Source organism: Ovis canadensis, chromosome 1 (assembly GCF_042477335.2).
Source record: "Ovis canadensis isolate MfBH-ARS-UI-01 breed Bighorn chromosome 1, ARS-UI_OviCan_v2, whole genome shotgun sequence".
Classification (NCBI taxonomy): domain Eukaryota; kingdom Metazoa; phylum Chordata; class Mammalia; order Artiodactyla; family Bovidae; genus Ovis; species Ovis canadensis.
The window spans coordinates 7,926,943-7,950,356 of NC_091245.1; the positions used below are offsets into that span (position 1 = coordinate 7,926,943).

The following is a 23,414-nucleotide window of genomic DNA, read 5'->3' on the forward strand; positions in this document are numbered from 1 at the left end:
ACAAAGGAAAAGAAAGAGAACGTACTCTGTGAAAATGAAAATTGTCTGCATGACCAAATGAAATCAGTATGAATAAAATCAAAAGTGAAATGGGACACTGGGGAAATGGACCACAGGAGTGATCACTTAAGAAGTGAGCCTCAGGCTATGCTGGGTTTTATTCTTTCCTTTGAGATTTTTTTAATGTGGACCATTTTTTAGAAGTCGTTTTTTAATTTGTGATGGTATTATTTTTATATTATGTTTTGGCTTTTTGACTGCTTGATTTTTAACCCTGGTTCTACTGCTTCCTGCTAATTTTATCGTCTCAAAATACCTTTTGCCTTTCAGAGTTGTTGTACAGATTAAGTGAGGTAATATATGTCTGCTCTCGTTTTTTTTTTTTTTCCCCAAATATATACACAATGTTCTTGTAAACAAAAAATAAGAGAAATAATCCAACAATGGGGAAAGAATAGAGGCAGAAATTCCAAGATTGGACCATGAGAAGATGCAAAGATGACTAACCAAGATGCAAACATTCCACCTCTCGTGGATAACATCCTAAGGCAGAGAGAAGGCAGGAGGACAAGCGCTCCTAGGTCTGTTGGTGGGAGTGTAGATTGATGCAGTTTATATAGGAGAGAAACTTGGCCCCCACTCTTGGTAACATGCCTGCCCTGCTACAGCCTAACCTCTCAGATTGGCCTGGATACTTGTTTTTAAAAATATACAAAAGGCATATTTTTAAATCTGGAGGGATGAGTAGAGACCGCCCCTTGGCAGTGACCCCAGAGGGCCGGGTTGGAGGCTTGAAGCTCCCTGTGTCCCTTCCGCCCCGCCAGGGCTTTCTGTACCGGGCCTTGGGCTTCACCCTGGCCACGGGCCTGGAGGCCGACAAGGTGGAAGTGCTGCTGCTGGAGCTGCTGTACAAGACGGACTACAGCAACGACTTCGACCGGGAGGTGCGGGTGCCCCGTGGTCCCCTCCGGGGCTTGGGAGGATGCGGTGTGTGCATGCCTGTGCGTGTGCGTGTGCCTGTGTGTCTATCCGTGTGTGTGGGGGGGGGGGGGCGCAGCGCACGGGGTGTCCCCAGCACCCCCGCCCTCAGCCTGCCCGCTGGGTCCTCCCGTAGGGCGTGATCCTGTGCTTTGGCCTGTGTGCCCGGGGCCAGGTGAAGACGGTGCTGGGCGTGCTCCATGACTTTGAAGAGAGGATCCAGGAGTCGGAGCAGTCCTGGCAGATTGGCGCCTGGCGGGTGAGGCGCCCTTGCCCCATCGTCAGCTCCCTGGGGGCCTCTTAGAATGGTGCTCTCAGCCCCCAACCAAGGCTCTTCAGCTCAGTTCAGTCACTCAGTCATGTCTGACTCTTTGCCACCCCATGGACTGCAGCACGCCAGGCCTCCCTGTCCATCACCAACTCCCAGAGTTTATTCAGACTCATGTCCATTGAGTCGGTGATGCCATCCAACCATCTCATCCTCTGTCATCCCCTTCTCCTCCCACCTTCAATCTTTCCCAGCATCAGGGTCTTTTCAGATGAGTCAGCTCTTCGCATCAGGTGGCCAAAGTATTGGAGTTTCAGCTTCAACATCAGTCCTTCCGATGAATATTCAGGACTGATCTCCTTTAGGATGCACCGGTCGGCTCTCCTTGCAGTCTTACTGGAGCTCAATAAGAAACTCCACTCTGTGTCTCCTTCGCCAAAGTGGAGTGGGGAATCAGATTAAGGAGGCCAAGGGCTGGGTCTGGAGGCTGTCCGTTCCGTCCTCAGGGCACAGTGCCCTGGGCTGGCTGAGCCCTCAAGGGGCCACCAGCTGAGTCACTGATGCCTCAGGTTTTGGCCTTGGATTGGACCCTTGCCCTGGGGGTCTGGTAGTTGAATATGGAAAATTGGGAGTGTCCCGGCCTCTCTCCCGGCTTCTCCACAAAGTGGAGACTGAGACCTGGATTTCTAGTCAAAGCCTGGAGAATGTGGGCTCCCCTGCTCCTCCTTCCATGGTGGGTTGGGTGGCCTCCAACACCTCCTCCCAGAAGAGCTGGGCTGAGGCTCTCTGTTCCCAGTGAATCACCAGCATCTCGGGAGCCCCTGGCCCAGAGCAGGTGCTCAGTAGGCGAAGGCATGAGGGCGTGCACAGCCGCCTCTAGTCGGGGTGTCTGCACAAAGCCCCTGCGACCAGCAGTCACAGCCATGTCTGACCTGCTCACACGCTACAGCCAGGGCACAGCGTAGAGCAGGAGCTCAGTAAAGGTGTGCCCGATGGACGAGTACACGACTGAGCACTTCCGGTGCCCAGGAAACACCTGAAGGGACAGACCTCTCCCCGATGGCCACAGTGGCTTCTTCCCCTTCTCACTGGCCTCACAGAAGGACCATCCCTGGAGGCGGGAGACGGTGAAGGGCGCGCTCATGGTGATGTACAGCTGCGTGGCCTCCTACTGCCACCCGCAGATGCTTCTCGTCCACGTGGACAACCCCATCACCACCAAGATCATCCACCACTACTCCAGCAGCTGCCAGGTAACCCCGGGATCCCACAGACACGCCATGCCCCGATGATGCCCTCCTGAGCCCCAGACTGGGGCAGGGGGAGAGCCACCCTGCATCATTATCTGGGCACTGCCAGCCCCATGCAGGAGATTCGAGTCCTGGAGTCCTGCCTGTCACTCAGCATTTGGGAAGATCATTGCCCCAGTCTCTCTGCTGCAGGGGGGGGTCAGCGGTGGGGAGCAGCCCTTCCCCCGTTACTGAGTAGGGGTGATTGTGGGTTGCTGAAGTCATAGGACAAGCCCTTGCCCAGCCCTTTGCACATGCCTTCTCTCACCTCTGCCCCTACCTGACACCTGACCCCAAGACCTTTCATAAGGGTCAAGAAAGGGGCTGTCTTCAGAGAGGCAAAGGGAATGGCTGCATTCTTAGAAAGGCAAGGAGGAGAAGATCAGGTAATAAAGGAGAAATGACTTTATTATTACCGTTTTGAAAACTATGGTGAAGTACATGACGTGAAATTTATCATCATAACCACTTTTAAGCATGCAGTTCATTGGCATTCAGTTCAGTTCAGTCACTCAGTCATATCCGACTCTTTGCGACCCCATGGACTGCAGCATGCCAGGCCTCCCTGTCCATCACCAACTCCTGCAGTTTACACAAACTCATGTCCACTGAGTCGGTGATACCATCCAGCCATCTCATCCTCTGTCGTCCCCTTTCCCCCCACCTTCAATCTTTCCCAGCATCAGGGTCTTTTCCAATGAGTCAGTTCTTCGCTTCATGTGGCCAAAGCATTAGAGTTTTAGCTTCAGCATCAGTCCTCCCAATGAATATCCAGGACTGATTTCCTTTAAGGTGGACTGATTGGATCTCCTTGAAGTCCAAGGGACTCTCAAGAGTTCTTCTCCAAAAGCATCAGTTTTTTGGCACTCAGTTTTCTTTAGAGTCCAACTCTCATATCCATTCATGGCTACTGGAAAAACCATAGCTTTGACTAGACCGACTTTTGTTGGCAAAGTAAGGTCTCTGCTTTTCAATATGCTGTCTAGGTTGGTCATAACTTTTCTTCCAAGAAACAAGTGTCTTTTAATGTCATGGCTGCAGTCACCATCTTCAGTGATTTTGGAGCCCCCCAAAATAAAGTCTGTCACTATTTCCACTGTTTCCCCATCTATTTTCCATAAAGTGATGGGACCAGATGCCATGATCTTAGTTTTCTGAATGTTGAGCTTTAACCTACTTTTTCACTCTCCTCTTTCACTTTCATCAAGAGGCTCTTCAATTCTTCTTCACTTTCTGCCATAAGGGTGGTGTCATCTGCTTTTCTGAGGTTATTGATATGTCTCCAAGCAATCTTGATTCCAGCTTGTGCTTCTTCCAGCCCAGCGTTTCTCATGATGTACTCTGCATAGAAGTTAAATAAGCAGGGTGACAATATCCAGCCTTGATGTACTCCTTTTCCTGTTTGGAACCAGTTCTAACTGTTGATTCCTGACCTGCATACAGATTTCTAAGAGGCAGGTCAGGTGGTCTGGGATTCCCATCTCTTTCAGAATTTTCCAGAGTTTGTTGTGATCCACAGTCAAAGGCTTTGGCATAGTCAATAAAGCAGAAGTAGACGTTTTTCTGGAACTCTCTTGCTTTTAGATGATCAAACGGATGTTGACAACTTGATCTCTGACTGCTCTACCTTTTCTAAGTCCAGCTTGAACATCTGAAAGTTCATGGTTCACATACTGTTGAAGCCTGGCTTGGAGAATTTTGAGCATTACTAGTGTGACATTAAGTGCGTTCAAACTGTTGAGCAGCCATCGCCATCATTCATCTCCAGACCTTCATCTTCCTAAACTGAAACTCTGTCCCCACCAGCATCAACTCCCCAGTCCCCCTGCCCTAGCTCCTGGCATCCACCCTTCTACTTCCTATCTGTATGATGCTGACACTCCAGGCATCTCATATGATCTGAAATCACAGTGTTTGTCCTTTTGAGACTGGCTGATCTCATTTCGCATGATGTCTTGAAGGTAAGTGCATGCCTTAAAAGCAAAACTGATTTGACCTCCGTAACTTACTTCGCCCCTACGGTGATGCACAGGGCTGAGATCCTCTGGTCAGTGAAGGTCCCCCTGACTGGCATTGCTGTACTCGGGCTCAGAATGGAGGGGTTTGGGGATTCAGCACCTTCTGGGGGGACCATGGGGACACTGTGCCCTGTCCAGCGCCTGGCCCATGTCCCTGCCAGGTGGCTGAAGGGCAGAATGGGGCGACTGTCTCTCAGCTTGCCCCTGACACTGATACTTTCTCAGCAGAGGAGAGGGTGTTCTATGTGGCCCCAGGGTCTGGAAGCAGGGGCCCGGTCTTGGGGTCTTTGGGGCTCACCCACAAAAAGGTCCTCCCTGCCCCTCGTCATGGTCACAGGACATCTGCCTCAAACTGGCCTTCATGAAGAGTGTGGTGCAGGTCACGGATGCCATCAAGAACATCAAGGACCTGGAAGACTTCCAATTTGCCCAAAAGGCAACCCTGACTGGCATTATCATGGTAAGCCATCTGGGGGGTTTCCTCCATCCTGGGCAGTTTGGGGGTTTCACTCTGCTGACCTGAGGCCATCTGAGGCCCAAGGGGTGGCAGGGGTCTCCGAGGCACCACCTGTCTCAGTTTGGCTTTGACCCGACTATAGGCGTTCTGTGTGTGACAGTCTTATATCTGATAAAAGCTTTTCATGGCCAGGAACATTCCAGAAGCTGGGGCTGAAGACCCCTGCCCTTGAGCCCAGTGATGCCCCTGAGGTGTCTGGTTTAGGGCTGGGACACAGAGCCCCATGGGTCAGCCCTAGCTAGCCCCAGCGTTTCTCCATAGGCAGGACCAGGAGGTTGGGCTCTGCTGTGGGCAGGACTTACAGCTACTTTTGCCCAGAACTTTCTTAAGATGTAGAAAGTACCAGCTGTCCAAAGGCAAGAGGCAGTGACAGGGGCTGCTGAGGCTGTGGTCAGCCCCTCACCCTCGTCCCCAGACCTCTCCACTCCCTGCGATGGAAACCCTGGCCCCTGAACACCCTCTGGGTGCACTGGCAGCAGCCTGGAGGGAAGGGAGATATGGATGGAACAGGAGGCCCTGAGAAAGAATCAGACATTGATTAGGCTCCCACTTGGGGTCTAGAGCAACACGCATGTAATTTCACACCAGCCTGGTACAGCCCTGTGGACCAGGCCCCGAGTCCTCATGTCACACCTGAGCAAGGGCTCAGGCTGAGGAAGTGATTTGCGCAAGGACACACAGCCAGTAAGTGGCAGAAATGAGCAAGAAGCACCAGCCCATCTTAGCTCCACTCCTCCCATGAGATTTTGCTGCTTCCCCTGGGCTTCCCTCATAGCTCAGCTGGTAAAGAATCTGCCTGCAATGAGACCTGAGTCGACCCCTGGGTTGGGAAGATCCCCTGGTAAAGGGAAAAGCTACCCACTCCAGTATTCTGGCCTGGAGAACTCCAGGGACTGGATAGTCATTGGGTCGCAAGTTGGAGCAACTTCACCTAAAATGTCAAAGGCCAACTGATCATGAAAAGAATGAGAGTGCATGCAGTGTTGGAGCCCGTCGTACGACGTCAGGCCCTCCTGGCTGTAACCAGGGAGCGCCCCTGCCAGCGGGGTCACTGTCCACCCAAGCCCCTCCCTGGCCATCGCGGGACTCGGGTGGCCTGGCGGCTCACTGCCCTGCCGCCCCGGCAGGCCATCATCAAGGCAGAACCGACTGACAGCCTGGTTTCTCCCGTGCGGACCATGGCCATGGATGCCCTCTCGTACTTGAGGTGAGCCGGGCACCTGCCCTGGGCTGGAGACGAGGTCTGAGGCCACCTCTCAATGCTTCTGGGGGAGGTTTCACCTCCTGCGGGGCTTCCCTGGTGGCCCGGACGGTAAAGAATCTGCCTGCAATCAGAAGACGCAGGTTCTATCCCTGTGTGGGGAAGACCCCCTGGAGATGGGAATGGCAACCCACTCCAGATTCTTGCGTGCAGAACCCCAAGGACGGGCTATAGTCCATGGGTCAAAAAGAGTCGGATACGAACACTTTCACTTTAAACAAAATTACTGGATTTGAGTAGGAGTGGGAGGGTCCTAGAAAGGTGAAATACAGGACCCCTTTGGAAGGCAGGAGTTTGAAGTTTAAGTGGGGGGGTGGCTCTCCCTTCTGAAGGCAAAACAGAGCCAAAGAAGAACTTGTAACAGTTCGGATACCCTGCCCCACCAAAGACTTAAATAAGAATCCCTGGAGCTGGGCACGGCCCATGGGGCCCTTAGAAGGCTATCCTGTGATTCTAATATGCAACTAGGCTTGAGAATCACCTACGAAGGGGGCAGAAAGAGAATCAGCTGGCATGCATCACGCAGCTAGCTACTACCACCAAAGATTTATTAAAACACAGATGGCCTCCATTCCAGAAGTTTTTTGTTTTTTTCTTTTAAGATTTTTTTTAATGTGGACCATTATTTTTTAAGTTTTATTAAATTTTTTACAGTATTGCTTCTGTTTTATGTTTTGGCTTTTTGGCCATGAGATATGTGGGCTCGAACCTGCACCTCTGACACCGTATGGCAAAGCCTTAACAACTGGACTGCTAGGGAAATCCTCCACTCCAGAGCGTTTGATTCAGCAGCTCTGAGGTGGAGATGTAGAATTTGCATTTTCTAATAAACTCCAAGGTGATGCTGCTGCTGCTCCTGGTCCAGGTATTACAGTTGACAACTCCTGGGCCAGGACCAACCAGAAGCAAAGTCTGTGGTTGCAGTCAGGGAGGACCAATGGAATGTTTCTGAACAGGAGAGAGAGACTCAGAGCAGACAGTGATAGGAGAGGAGGCTGTGGATGCCTGAGTCTCCACTTCAGTCACAGACAGACAGTGGACACTGGTGGGTGGAGCCAGGGCCCTTGAGGGCGGACAGACACCTGAACCCCCAAACAGAGAAGCTGGCCCCTCCTTCGTTCTGTGACATGGCACCTCCCACCACCCCCCAGACTGGGCAGAGCAGGGTCTCAGTTCCCCACTGATCACTCCTCTTATCACTTCTTTCTCTAGCAAACTGAAGCCTTTCTACTCCACAGAGGAAAGCAGTGAGCTGATGGATATTAGTATACACTCTGTAATTTCTCTCCAACCCCCAGGAGAGAGCAATGAGTCCGTTAAGGTAGGTCCCTCTGGGCCACCTCATTTTCTGGGTCAGGACTTGGAAGTTGATGTTAACATGGGCAGTGCTAGGAGCCCACCATCCTGGACCATCTGGGAGTGGTTAGGGGAGCAAAGTACAGCAGTCTCTGTCAGTCAGTATAAGGTGATGCTAGCTGCTGTAACATATACGCTCTGAAATCTTCATGGTTTAACAAGATGATTGTTTTTCTCACTCAAATGATGTCCAGTTGGCAGCAGAGGTGGAGAGGGGGCTGCTTCCTGCAGTTGTTCAGGGACGTGGACTGGCAGAGGCCCCATGTCTCCTCAGGTGGGCAGTGATACCCAGCTCCAGAGGGAGTCTGGAGGATTTATGAGCCACTTGGCCCTCCTTATTGGCCAGAACTTGGTCACATGGCTCCTGGGAAATGTAGCTGCAAGGGATCCTGGGAAATGTAGTCCCCAACTTGATGACTGTTTCCCAAAAGGTTGTGGAAGAGGAGGACAAATCTCTTGTGGACAGGGAGCCATCTGTGCCTCCAGGTCCTGGCCCTGGATGCAAGGGGTCAGGAGAGCTAGGCTTAGGAGTCCAGTTTCCTCCTTTGCAAAAGGGGTTCCTCTTGAGAATGTCTTATATGTCACATAAGGAGCATAAAGAACTCAGTCTGAGCAGAAGTCAAAAGGAAGTTATCAGACCATCTCACAATATTTGACCCTGGCATGGGCCACCCAGAGTCCTGGCAGGTGGCTGTTCCCCCACTGCTGCCGAGCTCTCCCTTCTCTTGGCCACAGACCCTGTATACGAATGCCCTGCGTGCCCTGGAGCAGCTGATGGAGGGCCTCATGCAGAGACACCTAGACCCCAAGGGGCTGCAGGAGATGGTGCACGTGAGTTGCCTGGAGGAGGGCCAGGAGCTGGTGGTGGCCCAGAATGCTGGTCCGAGGGCCAGACTCTCAGTGGGCCAGACTCTCAGTGGGAAACAGGCGTGCATTAAGAATTGATTTGGTCATTTTCTTTAGACAAAGCTTCAAGCTGGCTGAAAAGTTGCAAGAACAGTACAAAGAGCTCCTGTATGCCTTTCACCCAGATCCACGACTCTTAATATTTTGCGACATTTCAATATCACAAAATGTTCTCAAAAGTTGAAGTTAAATTCTTAAAAGCTGAAAAGTTGCAAGAACAGTACGAAGAACTCCTGCATGCCTTTCACCCAGATCCACAATTCTTAATATTTTGTGACATGTTCTTTTTCCCTTCCTTTTTTTTTCCTCTTTACATTACATACACACACACACACACACACACACACACACACCCCTTTTGAATCACGGAGAATTAGGTCTATACATGAACAACAAGAATGTTCTCTTATATAACAATATACTGTTCAAAATCACGGAATTTAACACTGATACCAAGCTGTAGTCTAATCAATTTTTCATATTCATATTTCACAAATTGTCCAATAATGACCTTCAGAACGAGGATCTAATCTGGACTATGAATTACATTTAATTGTCTTATCTCTTTTGTCTCTCTTCTTCAATTTGGAACAATTTATCACTCTTTGTCTTTCATAATCTTGGTATTTTTGAATATAGTATTGCTAGGGCTTTTTTAAAACTTGGATTGTTTGCTTTCTTATTATTGATTTTTCAGAGGTTGTATATATTCTAGAAGCAAATCCTTTATCAGATATATGATTTGCAAATGTTTTCTCCTGGTCTGTGACTTGCCTTTTCATTAATTTCACAGGTTCTTTTGAAGAGAAAAAGTTTTTAATCTTGATGAAGTCTAATTTATTATTTTTTCTTTTATGTAGCGCGTTTTTGGTATTATGACTAAGAAATCTTTCCTAACCAAGGTCACAAAGATTTTCTCCTAGATTTACTTCTAGAACTTGACAGTTTTCAGGTTTTACATGGAAGTCTATGATGTATTTTGAGCTCAGTTTTCAAATATGGATCAAAGTTTAATTTATTTTAATTTTTTGCACATGGATAACCAATTGTTTCAGCACCATTTGATGGAAAGACTATCTTTTCTCCACTGAATTACCTTTGCATCTTTATCAGAAATCAATTGGCCACGTATGTGTGGGTCTATTTCTAGATGCCTGTTCTGCTCTACTGATGTTTTTATCCTTCTTTACACCAGTGTCATCCTGCCTTCATCATAATCCTGTCAACATTATAGTAAGTCTTGAAATCAGGACCAGATAGTGTAAGTCCACTGACTTTGTTCTTTGAGGCTATACACCACAAATATCAATATGTTGTGTTCTAATTTTAGTTCCAAGATGCAATTTCGTTTCTCTTTTGACTTCTCCTTTGACCCATGGGTCATCAAGAAATTTCCAAATATTTGAGAGTTTTCCAGAGACCTTTTTGGTTTTGATTCTAGTTTAACTCCATTGTAGTCTGAGGACATACTTTGTACAACTCAAAGCCTTTTAAATCCATCAAGACTTAATTTGTTGCCCATGTGTGGTCTATCTTGGTGAACGTTCTGTGTGTGCTTGGAAAGTATTCTGCTGCCCTGAATGATATGTTCCTAAATATCACTTAAGCCAGGTACTGTTGGAAGTGTTGTCCAAGTTTTCTATATCCGTCCTGATTTTGTCTTCTCTGTCATCAGTTATAGAGATAGAGGTACTGAAATCTCTGTCACTGTGGATTTGCCCGTTTCTCCTTTCAGTTCTATCAGTTTTTGCCCCCTGTTTTGCTAAGCTGTGTAATTAGGTGCAGGAGCACGCAGGTGCTAGTGGCATTTTCACCTACAGGCCAACACTTGCAACAAAGCCAAACTCATCAGCCAAGCACCAGCTTGGTGAGGATGTTGGCCTTGTTCTCTGCTTGCTCATGGCCTTCACCTCCCTAGTGTTCGGGAGTGGGCAGGGGGGACCTGGGAACCTCCCAGAACTTTGAAAATCAGGCTCTGAGTGGGAGAGAGGAGGAGAGCAGCAGCTGGCTAGGAAAGGCTGGCCTCGGGATTTTGAAGTCTCCTCTGTGTTCTGGGCTCTCCCCACAGCTCCTGGAGAAGTGGATCTTGTCGGAGAAAGAATGGGAGCGGGAGAAAGCGGTGAACCTCTATCTCCATCTCATGAAAATCTATGTCCAAAGCGTCGGCGTCTGCGTGAGTCCCGGCGACCCACCTCTCCTCCCACCCCACCCCACCCAGCCTGCCCCGCTGACACCCACGGGGAAATGCCAGTCTCTATCCCAGGAGAGGAAACACCTCTGTAATCCAGTTCTGCCCCTGGAGAGACCCTTGGGAAGAGGCTGAGTCACTGGGGAATGTCAAAGGAGACCCAGAGGGAGCTGGCCCTGGGCCTCTGGGGTGTTGAGAGAGGATGGGCAGGGCGTGGTGTGGGTCCGGGTTTTGAGGGGCCTGAGGTTCACACAGAGTGAGGGCCCTCTTTAAGAGAACGAGGCACACGATTATGAATACCACATTGATTAGGAAAGTATTTACTTAGAATGAGAAAATGAATCACTACAAAATGACAAATTTTACAAAGCTTAACAAATACCATCGGCATCGCAAAATCTAGAAAAGCAATGAGGGTTTTTGGTGATGGAGCCTCTGACACGGCTCCACAAGACCTCTCTTCCTTCCTTTGTTGGCCTCCTACTCTTCCACTGTCTGGTCTTCAGTAATGGCCTTGGGAGGATGACAGTGGGGTCTTGGGACCGGTGCACGGTGAGGACAAGGTGGGGCAGGACCCCAGTCCTGGAGCACCGTCCAGGTGGGACCCAAGCCCAGCCAAGCGAACCCATGGCCAAGACTAGAGCTAAGTAACCAGGTGCTGCACAGAGTGCTTCCGGGACTCTCCGGCGTGAGTCTCACAACACTCCCTGGAAGAAGGGACACCATTACTGTTGAGGCAGTGCAAGCGTGGTTAGAAAAGACTTTCCAGACACGCAGCATTTCAGAAGGGAATGCGTTTATTAAGAATGAAAAGCAGAGATAAGGTGGGCCTTGCAAGTGCAGTGGGCTGACGTCCTGACAGACCGGGAAGACTCAACAGTTGTCCTGGGTTAGCAGTCAATTTTTATAGCCTCAAGACAAAGAAAATTCCTGCGGGAAGGTTGGCATTAGGGGGCTATAGAATGACTACCAGGGTGGGCATCTTTGCCTAATTTGGGGTCAGGAAGCCTGCTCATGGTGGTCATGGGAACTTTGGCAGTGATTGCAAAGGGGCTCAGTCAGTTTCAGAGGTGACCTTGGTTCTGAGCTCTGCTTCTGCGGCCTTGGTACGAGGCTTGCACTTGTGGCTTTGGAGCAGGACTCAACAGTTGTCATCTCTGAGTAGCAGACAGGAACAAGAGGGCCTAAGTGCCTCCCCAGGTCACAGCTAGGGAGTGGGGAAGCCCAGATTTGAAGGCAGGGCTCAGTTATAGAAACAATGCAGGCACCTAGACCTAGCACCTGGGCCAGGGTCACAGGGTGACATCCTAGCTGCTCAGCCTCCCGGGCCCAAGGTGGGGGTGGCTGGGGACGGAAGCTTGGGCTCAGGCAGATGGTGGCATCCTCTCCCTTCCCAAACAGAGGTGCTTTCAGAGCAGGGTTCACTCTCTTTGGCCCCTGGTTGCACTGCCCTCTGGCATCACCAGGTGAGCTCGGCTGGACAGAGGGTGTGAACTCTGAGGTCTCCCGTCCCTCAGATCCCGCTGAAGCTGGGGCAGTTTGGCAGCCTGGTGGGACTCATTGCACCAGGCACCTGTGACTCACACAGAAAAACCCGCCTGGCCTCCATGGATGTCCTGGCCAGCCTGCTGGATCTTCACGGTATGGGAGGGGTGGTGCGGGTGGGCAGAACTGGGGCTCTCCAGGTGGAGAGGGAGGCCCAATATCAGGGAGTTGGCTGTGGGGCTGTCCTGGGGGTCAGCGGGGATTGTGATCTCTCTGTAGGCAAACAAGGGTGACCAGAGGGGGCGGGGGTTGCAGAGTTCACTGAGAGGTCACGGAAACTTCTAGAAGGAGAGGCTTATTGTGTCAGCACGACTAGCTGAGGGCACATGAGGGGCCCCACTGGACAGGGTTGCCTCACAGATACTAAGGATGTGGCGGAACTGACCAGAAACAAGCTCAGAGGGGAAGGCAGTTGGGGGACCTTTAGGGTGGGTTGCCTCTGGCCCAGCAGCTGACAGAATACCCATCTGAGCTGTGCACAGAGATGGTTCCAGGGGCCAAGCAAGAGAGGTGGGAATGTAGATGTTGGAGAGCATCCAGGCCCAGGGAACCAAGGCAACCCAAGGGGCAGGGAGGTGGGAGAGACGGGTGGGGGTGGGAAAGGGGGCCACCATGATGTGGACCATCGTTCCTGACACTGTATCCCAACAGCAAGCCAGACCTGCTCTTCCTGGGGCGCCTCCAAAGAGCTGGAGCTTGAGAAATGTAAGGAGGACCTGCAGGGCTCAGACATGGAGAAGATTTTCAGCGTATCCTCCAGAATCTCCAAGGTGATGAGCGGGAAGGCTCCGGGTGCCTGGGCCATCTCTGCGGGCGGTCTTCCTGGTGGTCTTCCCTGGGTCTTCCATAGACCTTGGTCCAACTCAAGTTATGTGTATTTAAGTGACCTGTGATATGTACAGTCCCCACTCTGGTGCCTGGCACACAGTAGGTGCATCACAGACCCCAGCTGTCTTCTCTTTGTCTGTATCATATGCTACACTGCGGGGGTCCCGGAAAGAACTGAACAAGTGGCCCTGCACACAGGTGTCAGCCCACGGGCAGGCTGATGGCAGCCGGTGACTGCAAGTGTCCAGGGCTGCCCAGACCCTCGGGGCTGCAGAGGGCGAGGCCTCTTCTGCTTCAGGGGCCAGAGGACACTCCCAGGGAAAGCTGCAGGGCTGTAGAGGCAGGACTGGGAGGGTCTGGGGAGAAGCTCCCTGTGCGGGGTTCAGAGGGGTGTGGGAAGGCGATGGGATGAGGGAGGGGTTGGCAAGCATCCTCCAGGCTTTTACACTGAGTGGTCTCCAAGCTGGCCCGTGATTGACAGGGCCAGAGGCTGGGCGAGGAGGGGCGAGGAGGCTCAGGATGGGGGCTGGGCTGGGCTGCGACACTGAGCAGAGCAGGGCAGGCAGGGGAGCCATTGGGCTTGGTGTCGGACCCAGGAACAGCCTGCTCTGGCTGTAGGTGGCTTGCTTGCAATTCAATTGCGACGAGGTGGTCTCGCTGGTCCAGAAGCTCTGCGAGAACTTCGGGGCCATGGACCTCCAGCACGACAAGGCCTCTGTCACCTGGATATGCACCTTCCTCCAGATGCGGGTCAAGGAGCTAGAGGACAAGGTGACAGCCTGCGGCCCGGCCCGCCGGGGGCCTGGGGCTGCCTGGTGGATCCAGCCTAGAGGGCCAGGCAGAGGGGCCCAGCCTCGCTTGCTAAGGGCTCCTCACCATCCCCGAGTCCATGATTATAAAAAGGGGAGGAAGTCGGGTTCTGGAAGGGGAAAGAACCTGTTGAAGGAGGCTTGGTCGGTGAGTGGACGCTGGGCTGGAGACCCGAGGCTGGCCCTCCTGAAGCGCGGCACCTCCCACATGAAAATGTGATAAAATCTCCGAAGAGACCAGAGGATGCTCTGGAAGGGGCCGAGCTGTGCCCGCCCAGCGTCCACTTGGGCAGGAGGAGGGGTGTGTGGCGGGGGGAGGGCAGGAGCCCCTCGAGGGCCGGGCTGCCCGGTGATGCCCTGCCCCGAACCCCCAGGTGGCCGAGATCCTGGGCGCCATCCTGGTGCACCTGCCCATGGTGGACCACCAGGAGGTGCGGCGCCTCCTGATCGAGGGCATCCTCCTGCTGGCCCACTACCACCAGGAGACCGTCCTCACGGCGCTCCTGCGGCAGCCCCTGCCCATGGAGAGGTGGGTTCCCAGGTGCGGGGCCTCTGCCTCCCGTGCCCCCGAGACCGGCCCTACCCGCCACCATGGACACGTCCCAGGAGCCTGGGGCCTTGAGCGGTGCCTCGTCTGACCTGTGGCGGGGGAAGGGAGTGGTCAGATCCTCCCACTTGCATCTCTGCGGCTGGTACAGCCTCTGGGAACCTCGGACCTGGAGCCTTGACGCTCCGGCTCCCTCCTATCAAGCTGGAGTCCGGATCCCACGTCTCACGGGTCCTGGCCGCCCGCTCTGGGCTCTCCTCTTGACAGCCCTCTCCTCCCTGCTGAGTACAGAGCTCCAGGAGGGACAGACCACAGGACGTGGTCCCCAGGGCCTGAGCAGGCCTCTGGAGAAGCTCCCTTCCCCCTTTCCAAACAGGGCCCCGAGAGGGAAGTGACCCAGGTGCCTGAGGGGTGAAATGACAGATCCCCCAGGCTCTCAGGTGGCCTCACAGGGAAGCAGGGCAAGCCTTCCTCTTCGTGTTATCTTGAACTATGCCCAGCCCCCTTGTCTGTGTCACGGCATCGCACAGGCAGCTGGTAGGAGCTCACCAGTTTGAGGAGTGAGTGTGCTGGGATCAAACTGGTATATACTGGGGAGGGCCCAGAAAGAGGGGGCAGGCGTCCCCAGAGCAGCAGAGACCGAGGAGCAAAGGGCAGCCTTGAGGCTTAGTGGAGAGAGACGTGTCAGATGCTGGGAGCAGACAAAAGGAGAGTTTCAAGCACAGATGTCAAGCATGTGAGATGCAGGCCTGGCCCCACGTGAGCTGCTCCTCCAAAGAGCAGCCCTTCCCTGGGTCCAGGTAGGAGGTCTGTGCCGTGCAGGTGGCATGCTTTAACAAGGGTTAGCCCCTCTCAGCAGAGAAGGCAATGGCAACCCACTCTAGTACTCTTCCTGGAAAATCCCATGGACGGAGGAACCTGGTAGACTGTAGTCCATGGGGTCACAAAGAGTCGGACACGAATGTGTGACTTCACTTTCACTTTTCACTTTCATGCATTGGAGAAGGAAATGGCAACCCACTCCAATGTTTTTGCCTAGAGAATCTCAGGGACAGCGGAGCCTAGTGGGCTGCCATCTGTAGGGTCACACAGAGTTGGACATGACTGAAGTGACTTAGCAGCAGTAGCAACAGCAGCCCCTCTCAGAGCAGTGCTGGGCTGGGGCCTCTGGCAGGCTGGCTTTCGCTGTATTAGTTAGCTATTCCTGCATAACAAATTGCTTCCAGCTCAGGAGCTTGGAACAGCAACCGGTTATCATCTGGTTTGTGTGGTCAGGAGCTTGGGCGTGGCCAAGCCAGGGCTTTGGCTCAGGGTCTCAGACTCGTCAAGGTGTCAGCCAGTCTGCGTTGTTTCCTGGAGCCCAGGGCCGCCTTCGAACTCATGCGGCTGTTTCTTGAGTTACAGGGCTGAGGTCCCCACGTCCTGGTTTCCTTGCACTCCTGTGGCTTCTTTCTGAGTTGATTTTAATGAGCATGCTGTGCCCACCCTTCTATTCAGTTCCTGCCATTGGGCCCCTGCCACATTTTTCCCATCCTCGACAAAACTCACTTATCTGCACTTACGTGTTTGGTTTTGTGGATTTGAATAGGCAGGCTGATCCTGTTGGATTCATGGCTTTAGCCCTTTAGCGCCAACCAGGCCCCACATGCCTGTACCTGTGTGTGTGGAGGCTCGGTAAGTCACTGTCCCTCCCCTTCTCAGCAGGGCTGCAGGTTTGGACTTGGGGTCAGGAAGGCTGCTCCAAGCTGTAGTCTGGCAGCTTCCCTGACCTCCTCGGGCAGCATTTCCTCTTCTGTGGAAATGGAGACGAAGGCTCCTTCCACATAGACATGTTGGGAGGAGGAAGTGATAGGTATCAGCAAGCTGCCTTGTGCCGGCCTGACACAACAAGCACTGGGAGGCTATGACCCGACGTGTCCATGAGGTCATCACACAGTCGGCCCGGTGGAGATTCCAGGTCCCCTAGCAGCAGAGCTGGGCCTTCCGAGAGAGAGAGAGAGAGAGAGAGAGAGAGAGAGAGAGAGAGAGAGAGAGAGAGAGAGAGAGAGAGAGCGCCGTGGCTTCCCAGGAGGACCATAGGCAGAGGTGCGGGGCGGAACTCGGCCTCTGGCTGTGCAGCCTTGGTGCCTCGCCCACCTCCCTGAGATCCCGCCTCCAGGGTCCAGCCCCTACTCCAGGGGCCACCCGAGGGTCTCGGGGGGCTCTGACCTGCCAGGGCACGTGACCCCAAACCCACAGTACTTGTCCCCTGTCTCTGGCTAGCCACCTGACAGAGGTGTGGCTGGCTGTGGCCGAGAACGTGCCCTTTGCCCGGACGATGCTCCACGCACTGATGGGCCGGCTGCAGGCGAGATTCATGCCCAGGGCCAACGCCGCCTCCAAGGCCGACATCTGGCGCCTGGCCGCGGTGGACCCTCTGATGGTGAGGCAGGGGGAAGGCCCGCCTTGGGGGCTCAGTGGGACCCCTGCCACCTCTGGCTCTCCTTTCTGCAGACCCTGTGCACCATCCACCTGCTCATTGAGAGGATGGACTGGGACAACAGGCTCCTGGAGCTCTTCCTGGACCTTGTCTACACGCTCCTCCTGCAGCTGGGCGGCAGCCAGAGCCCAGAGGCCGTGTCACCCGTCCTAAAGACATGGAGACTCATCCACACGGGGACTCTCCCTGAGGAGGTCAACCTGCAGAGGTGTGCTCGAGGATGGAAAGGCATGGTGTGGTGAGGCTGTGGGCCTGGGCTGGATGCAGTCACTCGACTGGGGACTTGCCTGGTGGTCCAGTGTCTAAAACTACAAGGTCCTAGTGTAGAGGGCCCAGGTTCAATCCTTGGTCAGGGAACTAGATCCCATGTGCTGAAACTAAGACCCTCTGAAAGTGAAAGTGTTCATTGCTCAGTAGTGACCAACTCTTTGCAACCCCACGGACTGAATGTAGCCCACCAGATGCCTCCATCCATGGGCTTCTCCAGGCAAGAATACTGAAGTAGGTAGCCATTCCCTTCTCCAGGGAATGTTCCTGACCCAGGGATTGAACCCAGGTCTCCCACATTGCAGGCAGATTCTCTACTATAAGACCCTGTAGAGCCAAATAAATAAATGTTCTTAAAAAAACAAAAAAAAAGAAGTCACTGGACTACAAGTGTTGCCTCCACTGAGAGGCCCTCGTTTTCCCTTCCTGGTGGGGAGGAGAAATTTCTGGAAGCTCAGCTTACGACTCTCCCTCGTGTGGGTCCAGCCCTGTGTGGTTTTCAGAGTTTGCAGACCCACCGTCTCCCACGGCTGCTCTTGGGCCCTGAGCAAGTCTCCCCGCCTGTGTTGGGCACCCCTTCACAGGCCTGGGTGCGAAGTTTACCCAAGAGCTTATCAAAGGCAGGGCAGGTGCTCCCAGTAGGGCAGCCTCAGCCTCACGCGGCCCCACCTTCTTCCAGGGTCACGATCAGATCCATGCAGCTCTTGTTCAGGAGACTCAACAGTGAGTCTCTGCTTTGCACCCTGGAGGAGGAGGGCGTGTGGACGCTTCTGGAGAGCAGCTCGACGTTCCTGCAGGGAGTCAGCCAGCTGGCCAGGTGGGTGCCCGGCTCCCCAGGGCTCCATCGTCTGGCTGGAAGGTCTGGGCCTGGTGGCTAAATGCCTCGCTCCCAGGTGTGTTTGGGGGCGGGGGGGTAGCAGATTGCCATGTTGACCCGCATCCCAGACTCTGAGTGGCAGGAGGGTGCAGGGCAAAGGAAATCTTTTCTTCCAGCCCTTCCTGCTCCAAGGCAAGAAAGCGAGGTCCCAGGTGGGTGGGGTGTGCCCAGGGTCACAAAGGGCTTCTGAGCCAGGCCAGGACGGCAGGACCGGGAGTTCCTTCCTGGGTCTAGACGCTCAATCTGGTCCCCTTTTTATAAAAAGGCAACCTGGGTTCGATCCCTGGGTTGGGAAGATTCCCCTGGAGAAGGGAGCGGCTCCCCACCCCAGTCTTCTTGCCTGGAGAGTTCCTTGGACAAAGAAGCCGGGCAGACTACCGTCCATGGTGTCACAGAGTTGGACACGACTTGCACTTTCAGTTTTTATAAAGAGGAGGTGGAGGGTCCATACTTCAGTGACCCCCCTGACCTGGGAGTCCCACCCCAGGCACCCTGCTGCAGAGCAGCTGTGCCGGACAGGAGCTGAGAAGCCCCTTCGGTGGTGCCATCCCTGCAGGCTGTGTGTGCAGAGCCCACAGGGCTACTACCGGCAGAGGCTGTCGGAGCTGGCGCTCAGGGGCATGGCCTCGGAAGCTCTGAGCTGCCGCATCAGCAGCACGGCGGTCTGCGTGGAAGTGAGGCCATGGTGGGGGCTGGGCGGGGGTGGGCAGTGGGCGGGGCGGGCAGGGATGTGGGGTGGGTGCTGGGCGACCCCCCGGGCTGTCCTGGGGGCTCATCTCAGGGCAGGCATGCAGGCTCTGATTCCGGGGTTGGAGGGACAGGTGGATGTCCCTCATGCCCTCCTCCATTCATTCATTCCTCAAGCGCATGATTCAGGGCGGGCACCGAGGGGAAAGGGGATAGTACAGCCGCCAAGGGCTGTGTAATATGGTGAGCACCAGCATCACGGGGCCAGAGGAGGGCTTTCCTGGGAAGGCCAGGCAGAGGGCTCTGAGAGGCGGGCCAGGCTGAGCCAGGCAGGAAGGCCCAAAAGGGGGTCAGAGCCACTGATGCCCAGCTACCCTTCCTTATGGGGCCCTGAGGGAATTGTCCAGGAAACTTTTGGGGGGAACTCTTGATGGCTGTCTGACACCCAGAGTGTCATCAGAACCAACCATCGCCCTACGGTGGGGCTGGCAGACTTGTTCTGTAGAAGGTTGAAGAATCAGTTTTCCATTCCAGGGCCACCCATTGGGTATTTAGTTTTCTTCTGGGTCAGGAAGATCTCCTGGAGACGGAAATGGTAACCCACCCCAGTATTCTTGCCTGGAAAATCCCATGGATGGAGGAGCCTGGTAGGCTACAATCCATGGGGTCACAAAGAGTCGGACACGACTGAGCGACTTCACTTTCTAAGGTTTATGTCGGTAAAGAATCCACCTGCACTACAGGAGACCCAGGTTCGATCCCTGGGTCAGGTAGATACCCTGCAGGAGGGCATGGCAACCCACTCCACTATTCTTGCCTGGAGAATCCCGTGGACAGAGGAGCCTGGCAGGCTACAGTCCATGGGGTTGCAAGAGTCAGACACGACTTTGCGACTAACCCACCACCACCAAGGTTTATAAAACACGCATGCACCCAGGCATGCCACAGGCCTCCGCGTAGTCCCGAGGGCCCAGCGTTTTGGGTGCGAGCCTAGAAGTGACCCTCGGAGGCCCAGGGGAGTGGAATCCATGCATTTTGGGCATTTCTGCTCTGACTCAGTGGGCGTGGCTCTTGCACACCATGGCCGCTCCCATCACGTTAAGGGAAGGAACAAATGACGAACAGGTGTGTTCCTTTAGATAACACTCAGCTAGAATTTCCCCACGTATTTCAGCATCGGAGCCTCACAGCGACCCCATGAGGCAGGTACTGCTGTTGCCCTTTTTACAGGTGAGGAAGCTGAGGTTCCGAGGGGTCCAGGGACTTGCCAGGGTCCCACAGCTGGCGGCGGAGGAGCCCAGAGGCGATCCTGGGAGGTGGAGCTCCGAATCCTCTCCTGTTCCCAGGGACGCCACTCTGGGCATCGAGTCGCATCACCTGTCCCGTTTTGAGGCTGAGGAACAAGAGCCTCTCTCGGGGGTTACTGTGAACAGTTCTCCTTTCCAGTTCATGAGTGACCCGATCCTGCACCAGGAGAAGCTGCTGAAGAGGGCAGTGCTGATGCTGGAGAAGGGCGCAGAGCAGGAGGATGAGGTCCTGCGGGTGCTCTCCCTGCGCGCCCTCGGCAACATGGCCCTCGGCGCCCCAAGGAAGGTCCGCGGGGGCCAAGGCAGGGGTGGGGGGTGGGGGCCCATGCTGGCCTGTCCCGGGCAGCCAGGCGGGGGCTGACATCCCTGTGCCCCAGGTGAGGCAGTACCGGAAGCTCTTACTGGAGAAGTGCCTGTGTTCCCTGCGGGTGCCGGGCGTGAGCACCAGCGTGACCTCTGAGGGCCTGGAGGTCCTGGCCAAGGTCTTGGCTGAGCTGCGGGAAGGGGACCTGGGGTCCGCCTTCAACGCCATCTCCGAGCAGTGCAGAACCTTCTTTGACAACGTGAGTCCACACTGGCGCCTTACTCAGCCCTGGCCCTCGTAGGGGTCCCCACAAATGGCTGTTTGGTAGAAGGTGGCCACTGCTCACCCCCTAAAGGAGAGAGGTGCCCTGGAATGAAAAGGGCTGCAGTTCGCACTTGAGTGCTGATGTATCAATTGGCTGATCACGGGAGCCGGTTTAAAAAAAAAAATCTTGTTCTAGGGCCCATGGGACCCTCCTCCCCTGACTTTAATTCCTCGCAGCCAAAAATGCTCTTTGGATACCTGTGAGGTGTGGTGTGGGGACTCTGCTAGGTTGGGGTGGTAGGTGATCAGATCCAGCGCAGCCCCTGTCTAGGCAAGAAAAGATCACAAACACCAGAATACTGCCCAGTCCTCAGAGCCCTGCAGGAGACACTCCATCATGATGGAATGATCCAGAAGGCTCTGCAGGCACCAAGGCATTTAAGAAGGTCCACGGCAAACAGCTGGGGTTTTGTTGGGCTTCTTGCTTCCTACGTTTCAGAAATAGCTTGTGTGTTCTGGCTGCAGGAGAGTGAGCTGCTCCGTTTAAAAGCCTTCATCCTCTTCGGGAAGCTGGCACAGGTGGTCAGGATTTCCAAGAAGCATTTCTTCAAGCAGGAAGTAAAGAAAGCCTGGGTCCCCCTCATGCTACATTGCCAGGACCCCTGCTCTGATGCGGCCCAGGTGAGACACACCTGGGCTCTGTGCGCAATACCCAGGCCCTGCTGTCCCCACAAGGAGCATGTGCTTCGGGGCTGCCGCCCTGGCTAGCTGAGGTGTCCCGCACCTTGCTCAGTCTTCCCAGGACTCCAGAGTCCACCATCTGCTGGTTCCTCCCACCAGGCTGAGAAAGGGACCAGTCAAGACAACCCACAAACTGGCTGATTGAGGAGTCTCAGCTCTGTGAGGGGAAACATGGCGTACTTTCCTTCTTCTCCAGATGCCTTCACCAGCCACCCTTTCTGCTGTCTTTCAGTCACTATGTGGTGTCCCATCCTGTGACCACATAGACTGCAGCATGCCAGGCGTTCCTAGCCTTCACTGTCTCCCGGAGTTTGCTCAGACTCACATCCACTGAGTTGATGCTGCCATTCAACCATCTCATCCTCTGTCACCCCCTTCTCCTCCTGTCCTCAGTCTTTCCTGGCATCAGAGTCTTTTCCAATGAGTCAGTCTTCACATCAGGTGGCCAAAATATTGGAGCTTCAGCTTCAGCATCAGTCTATCCAGTGAATATTCAGGGTTGATTTCCTCCTTTAGGATTGACTGCTTTGATCTCTGTGCAGTCCAAGGGACTTTCAAGGGTCTTCCCCAGAACCACACTTTGAAAGCATCAATTCTTCTTCACTCAGCCTTCTTTATGGTCCAACTTTCCCGTTCATACAAGACTGCTGGAAAAACCATAGTTTTGATTATACAGACCTTTGTTGGCAAAGCAATTTGTCTCTGCTTTTTAATATGCTGTTTAGGTTTGTCATAGCTTTTCTTCCAAGGAGTAGGCATCTTTTAATTTCATGGCTGCAGTCATCGTCTGTAGTGATTTTGGAACTCAAGAAAATAAAACCGGGCACTATTTCTACTTTTCCCACATCTATTTGCCATGAAGTGATGGGAACAGATGCCATGATCTTAGTTTTTTGAATGCTAAGTTTTAAGACAGAGTTTTCACTCTTCTCTTTCACCCTCATTGAGTGGCTCTTTAGTTCCTCTTCACTTTCTGCCAATAAAGTGATATCATCTGCATATCTGAGGTTGTTGATATTCCTCCTAGCAATCTTGATTCCAGTTTGTGATTCATCCATCCCAGCATTCCACATGATGTACTCTGCATGTAAGTAATTTAACAGGGTGACAATAAACAGCCTTGACGCACTCCTTTCCCAATTTTGAACCAGTCTGTAGTTCCATATCTGGTTCTGTTGCTTCTTAATCTGCATACAGGTTTCTCAGGAGACAGGTAAGATGGTCTGGTATTCCCATCTCTTTAAGAATTTTCCACAGTTTGTTGTGATCCACACAGTCAAAGGCTTCCCACGTGGCTCAGACAGTAAAGAACCTGCCTTCAATGCAGGAGACTCATGACAATCCCTGGATTGAGAAGATCCCCTGGAGAAGGGAATGGCTACCCTCTCTAGAATTCTTGCCTGGAGCATTCCATGGACAGAGGAGCCTGGCGGGCTACAGTCCATGGGGTCTCAAAGAGTCGGACACGACTGAAGCAATTAACACTTTCATTATCCTCACTGCCTTCTATCAAAAGTTCACAGTCCTTTCGTGTATTAACAGCAACTGACCTGGAGGCAGGGCTTCAGGGAAGAAAGTGACCACCTACCCCAAAAGGGGATGAGAGGCCTTAATGAAGGAGCCACAAAGAGGAGAGGCCAGCATGGCACAGGGGCCCCATGGGTGCTATTGCCCCTCCTTCTCCTGGGGGAGCAGACACCCCAAGCTCCTTCCCTGCCCTCCATTCCAGTACCTTCCTGTGGCCCAACCCCAGCAGAGGCCAGAGACCAGTGGCCTGGTTACTGCAGGGGACGGGGCGAGGGAGATCTGGGGAGAGGGGATGTGGTGGGGGGGGGTTGCAGCCAGGCCCCCAAACTCCAGGCTCCTGGAGGTGGTAGGTCCCGGCAGGGCTGCTGAGGGCACCCAGTGCTGGCTAATGGCTGAAGGGGCATGGGGCTGCATCTGCACCCATGGGGCTTCTCAGTAAACGTGCCCAAGG

The 23,414-nt window shown here is 53.6% G+C and overlaps 1 protein-coding gene across 1 annotated transcript in view; it reads left to right on the plus strand.

Moving 5' to 3' along the window:
• MROH2A (maestro heat like repeat family member 2A) overlaps positions 1 to 23,414 on the plus strand; it is a 58,644-nt gene that overhangs the window by 33,025 nt on the left and 2,205 nt on the right. The window contains exons 20-38 of the mRNA XM_069584837.1: positions 825 to 944; positions 1,115 to 1,237; positions 2,347 to 2,499; positions 4,891 to 5,013; positions 6,198 to 6,277; positions 7,544 to 7,652; positions 8,423 to 8,518; positions 10,662 to 10,766; positions 12,299 to 12,422; positions 12,978 to 13,096; positions 13,773 to 13,925; positions 14,338 to 14,492; positions 16,773 to 16,932; positions 17,004 to 17,197; positions 17,936 to 18,073; positions 18,690 to 18,807; positions 20,267 to 20,413; positions 20,505 to 20,690; positions 21,221 to 21,376. Coding sequence (XP_069440938.1) covers positions 825 to 944; positions 1,115 to 1,237; positions 2,347 to 2,499; positions 4,891 to 5,013; positions 6,198 to 6,277; positions 7,544 to 7,652; positions 8,423 to 8,518; positions 10,662 to 10,766; positions 12,299 to 12,422; positions 12,978 to 13,096; positions 13,773 to 13,925; positions 14,338 to 14,492; positions 16,773 to 16,932; positions 17,004 to 17,197; positions 17,936 to 18,073; positions 18,690 to 18,807; positions 20,267 to 20,413; positions 20,505 to 20,690; positions 21,221 to 21,376 — 2,559 coding nt within the window. The remainder of the gene's footprint in view (positions 1 to 824; positions 945 to 1,114; positions 1,238 to 2,346; positions 2,500 to 4,890; positions 5,014 to 6,197; positions 6,278 to 7,543; positions 7,653 to 8,422; positions 8,519 to 10,661; positions 10,767 to 12,298; positions 12,423 to 12,977; positions 13,097 to 13,772; positions 13,926 to 14,337; positions 14,493 to 16,772; positions 16,933 to 17,003; positions 17,198 to 17,935; positions 18,074 to 18,689; positions 18,808 to 20,266; positions 20,414 to 20,504; positions 20,691 to 21,220; positions 21,377 to 23,414) is intronic.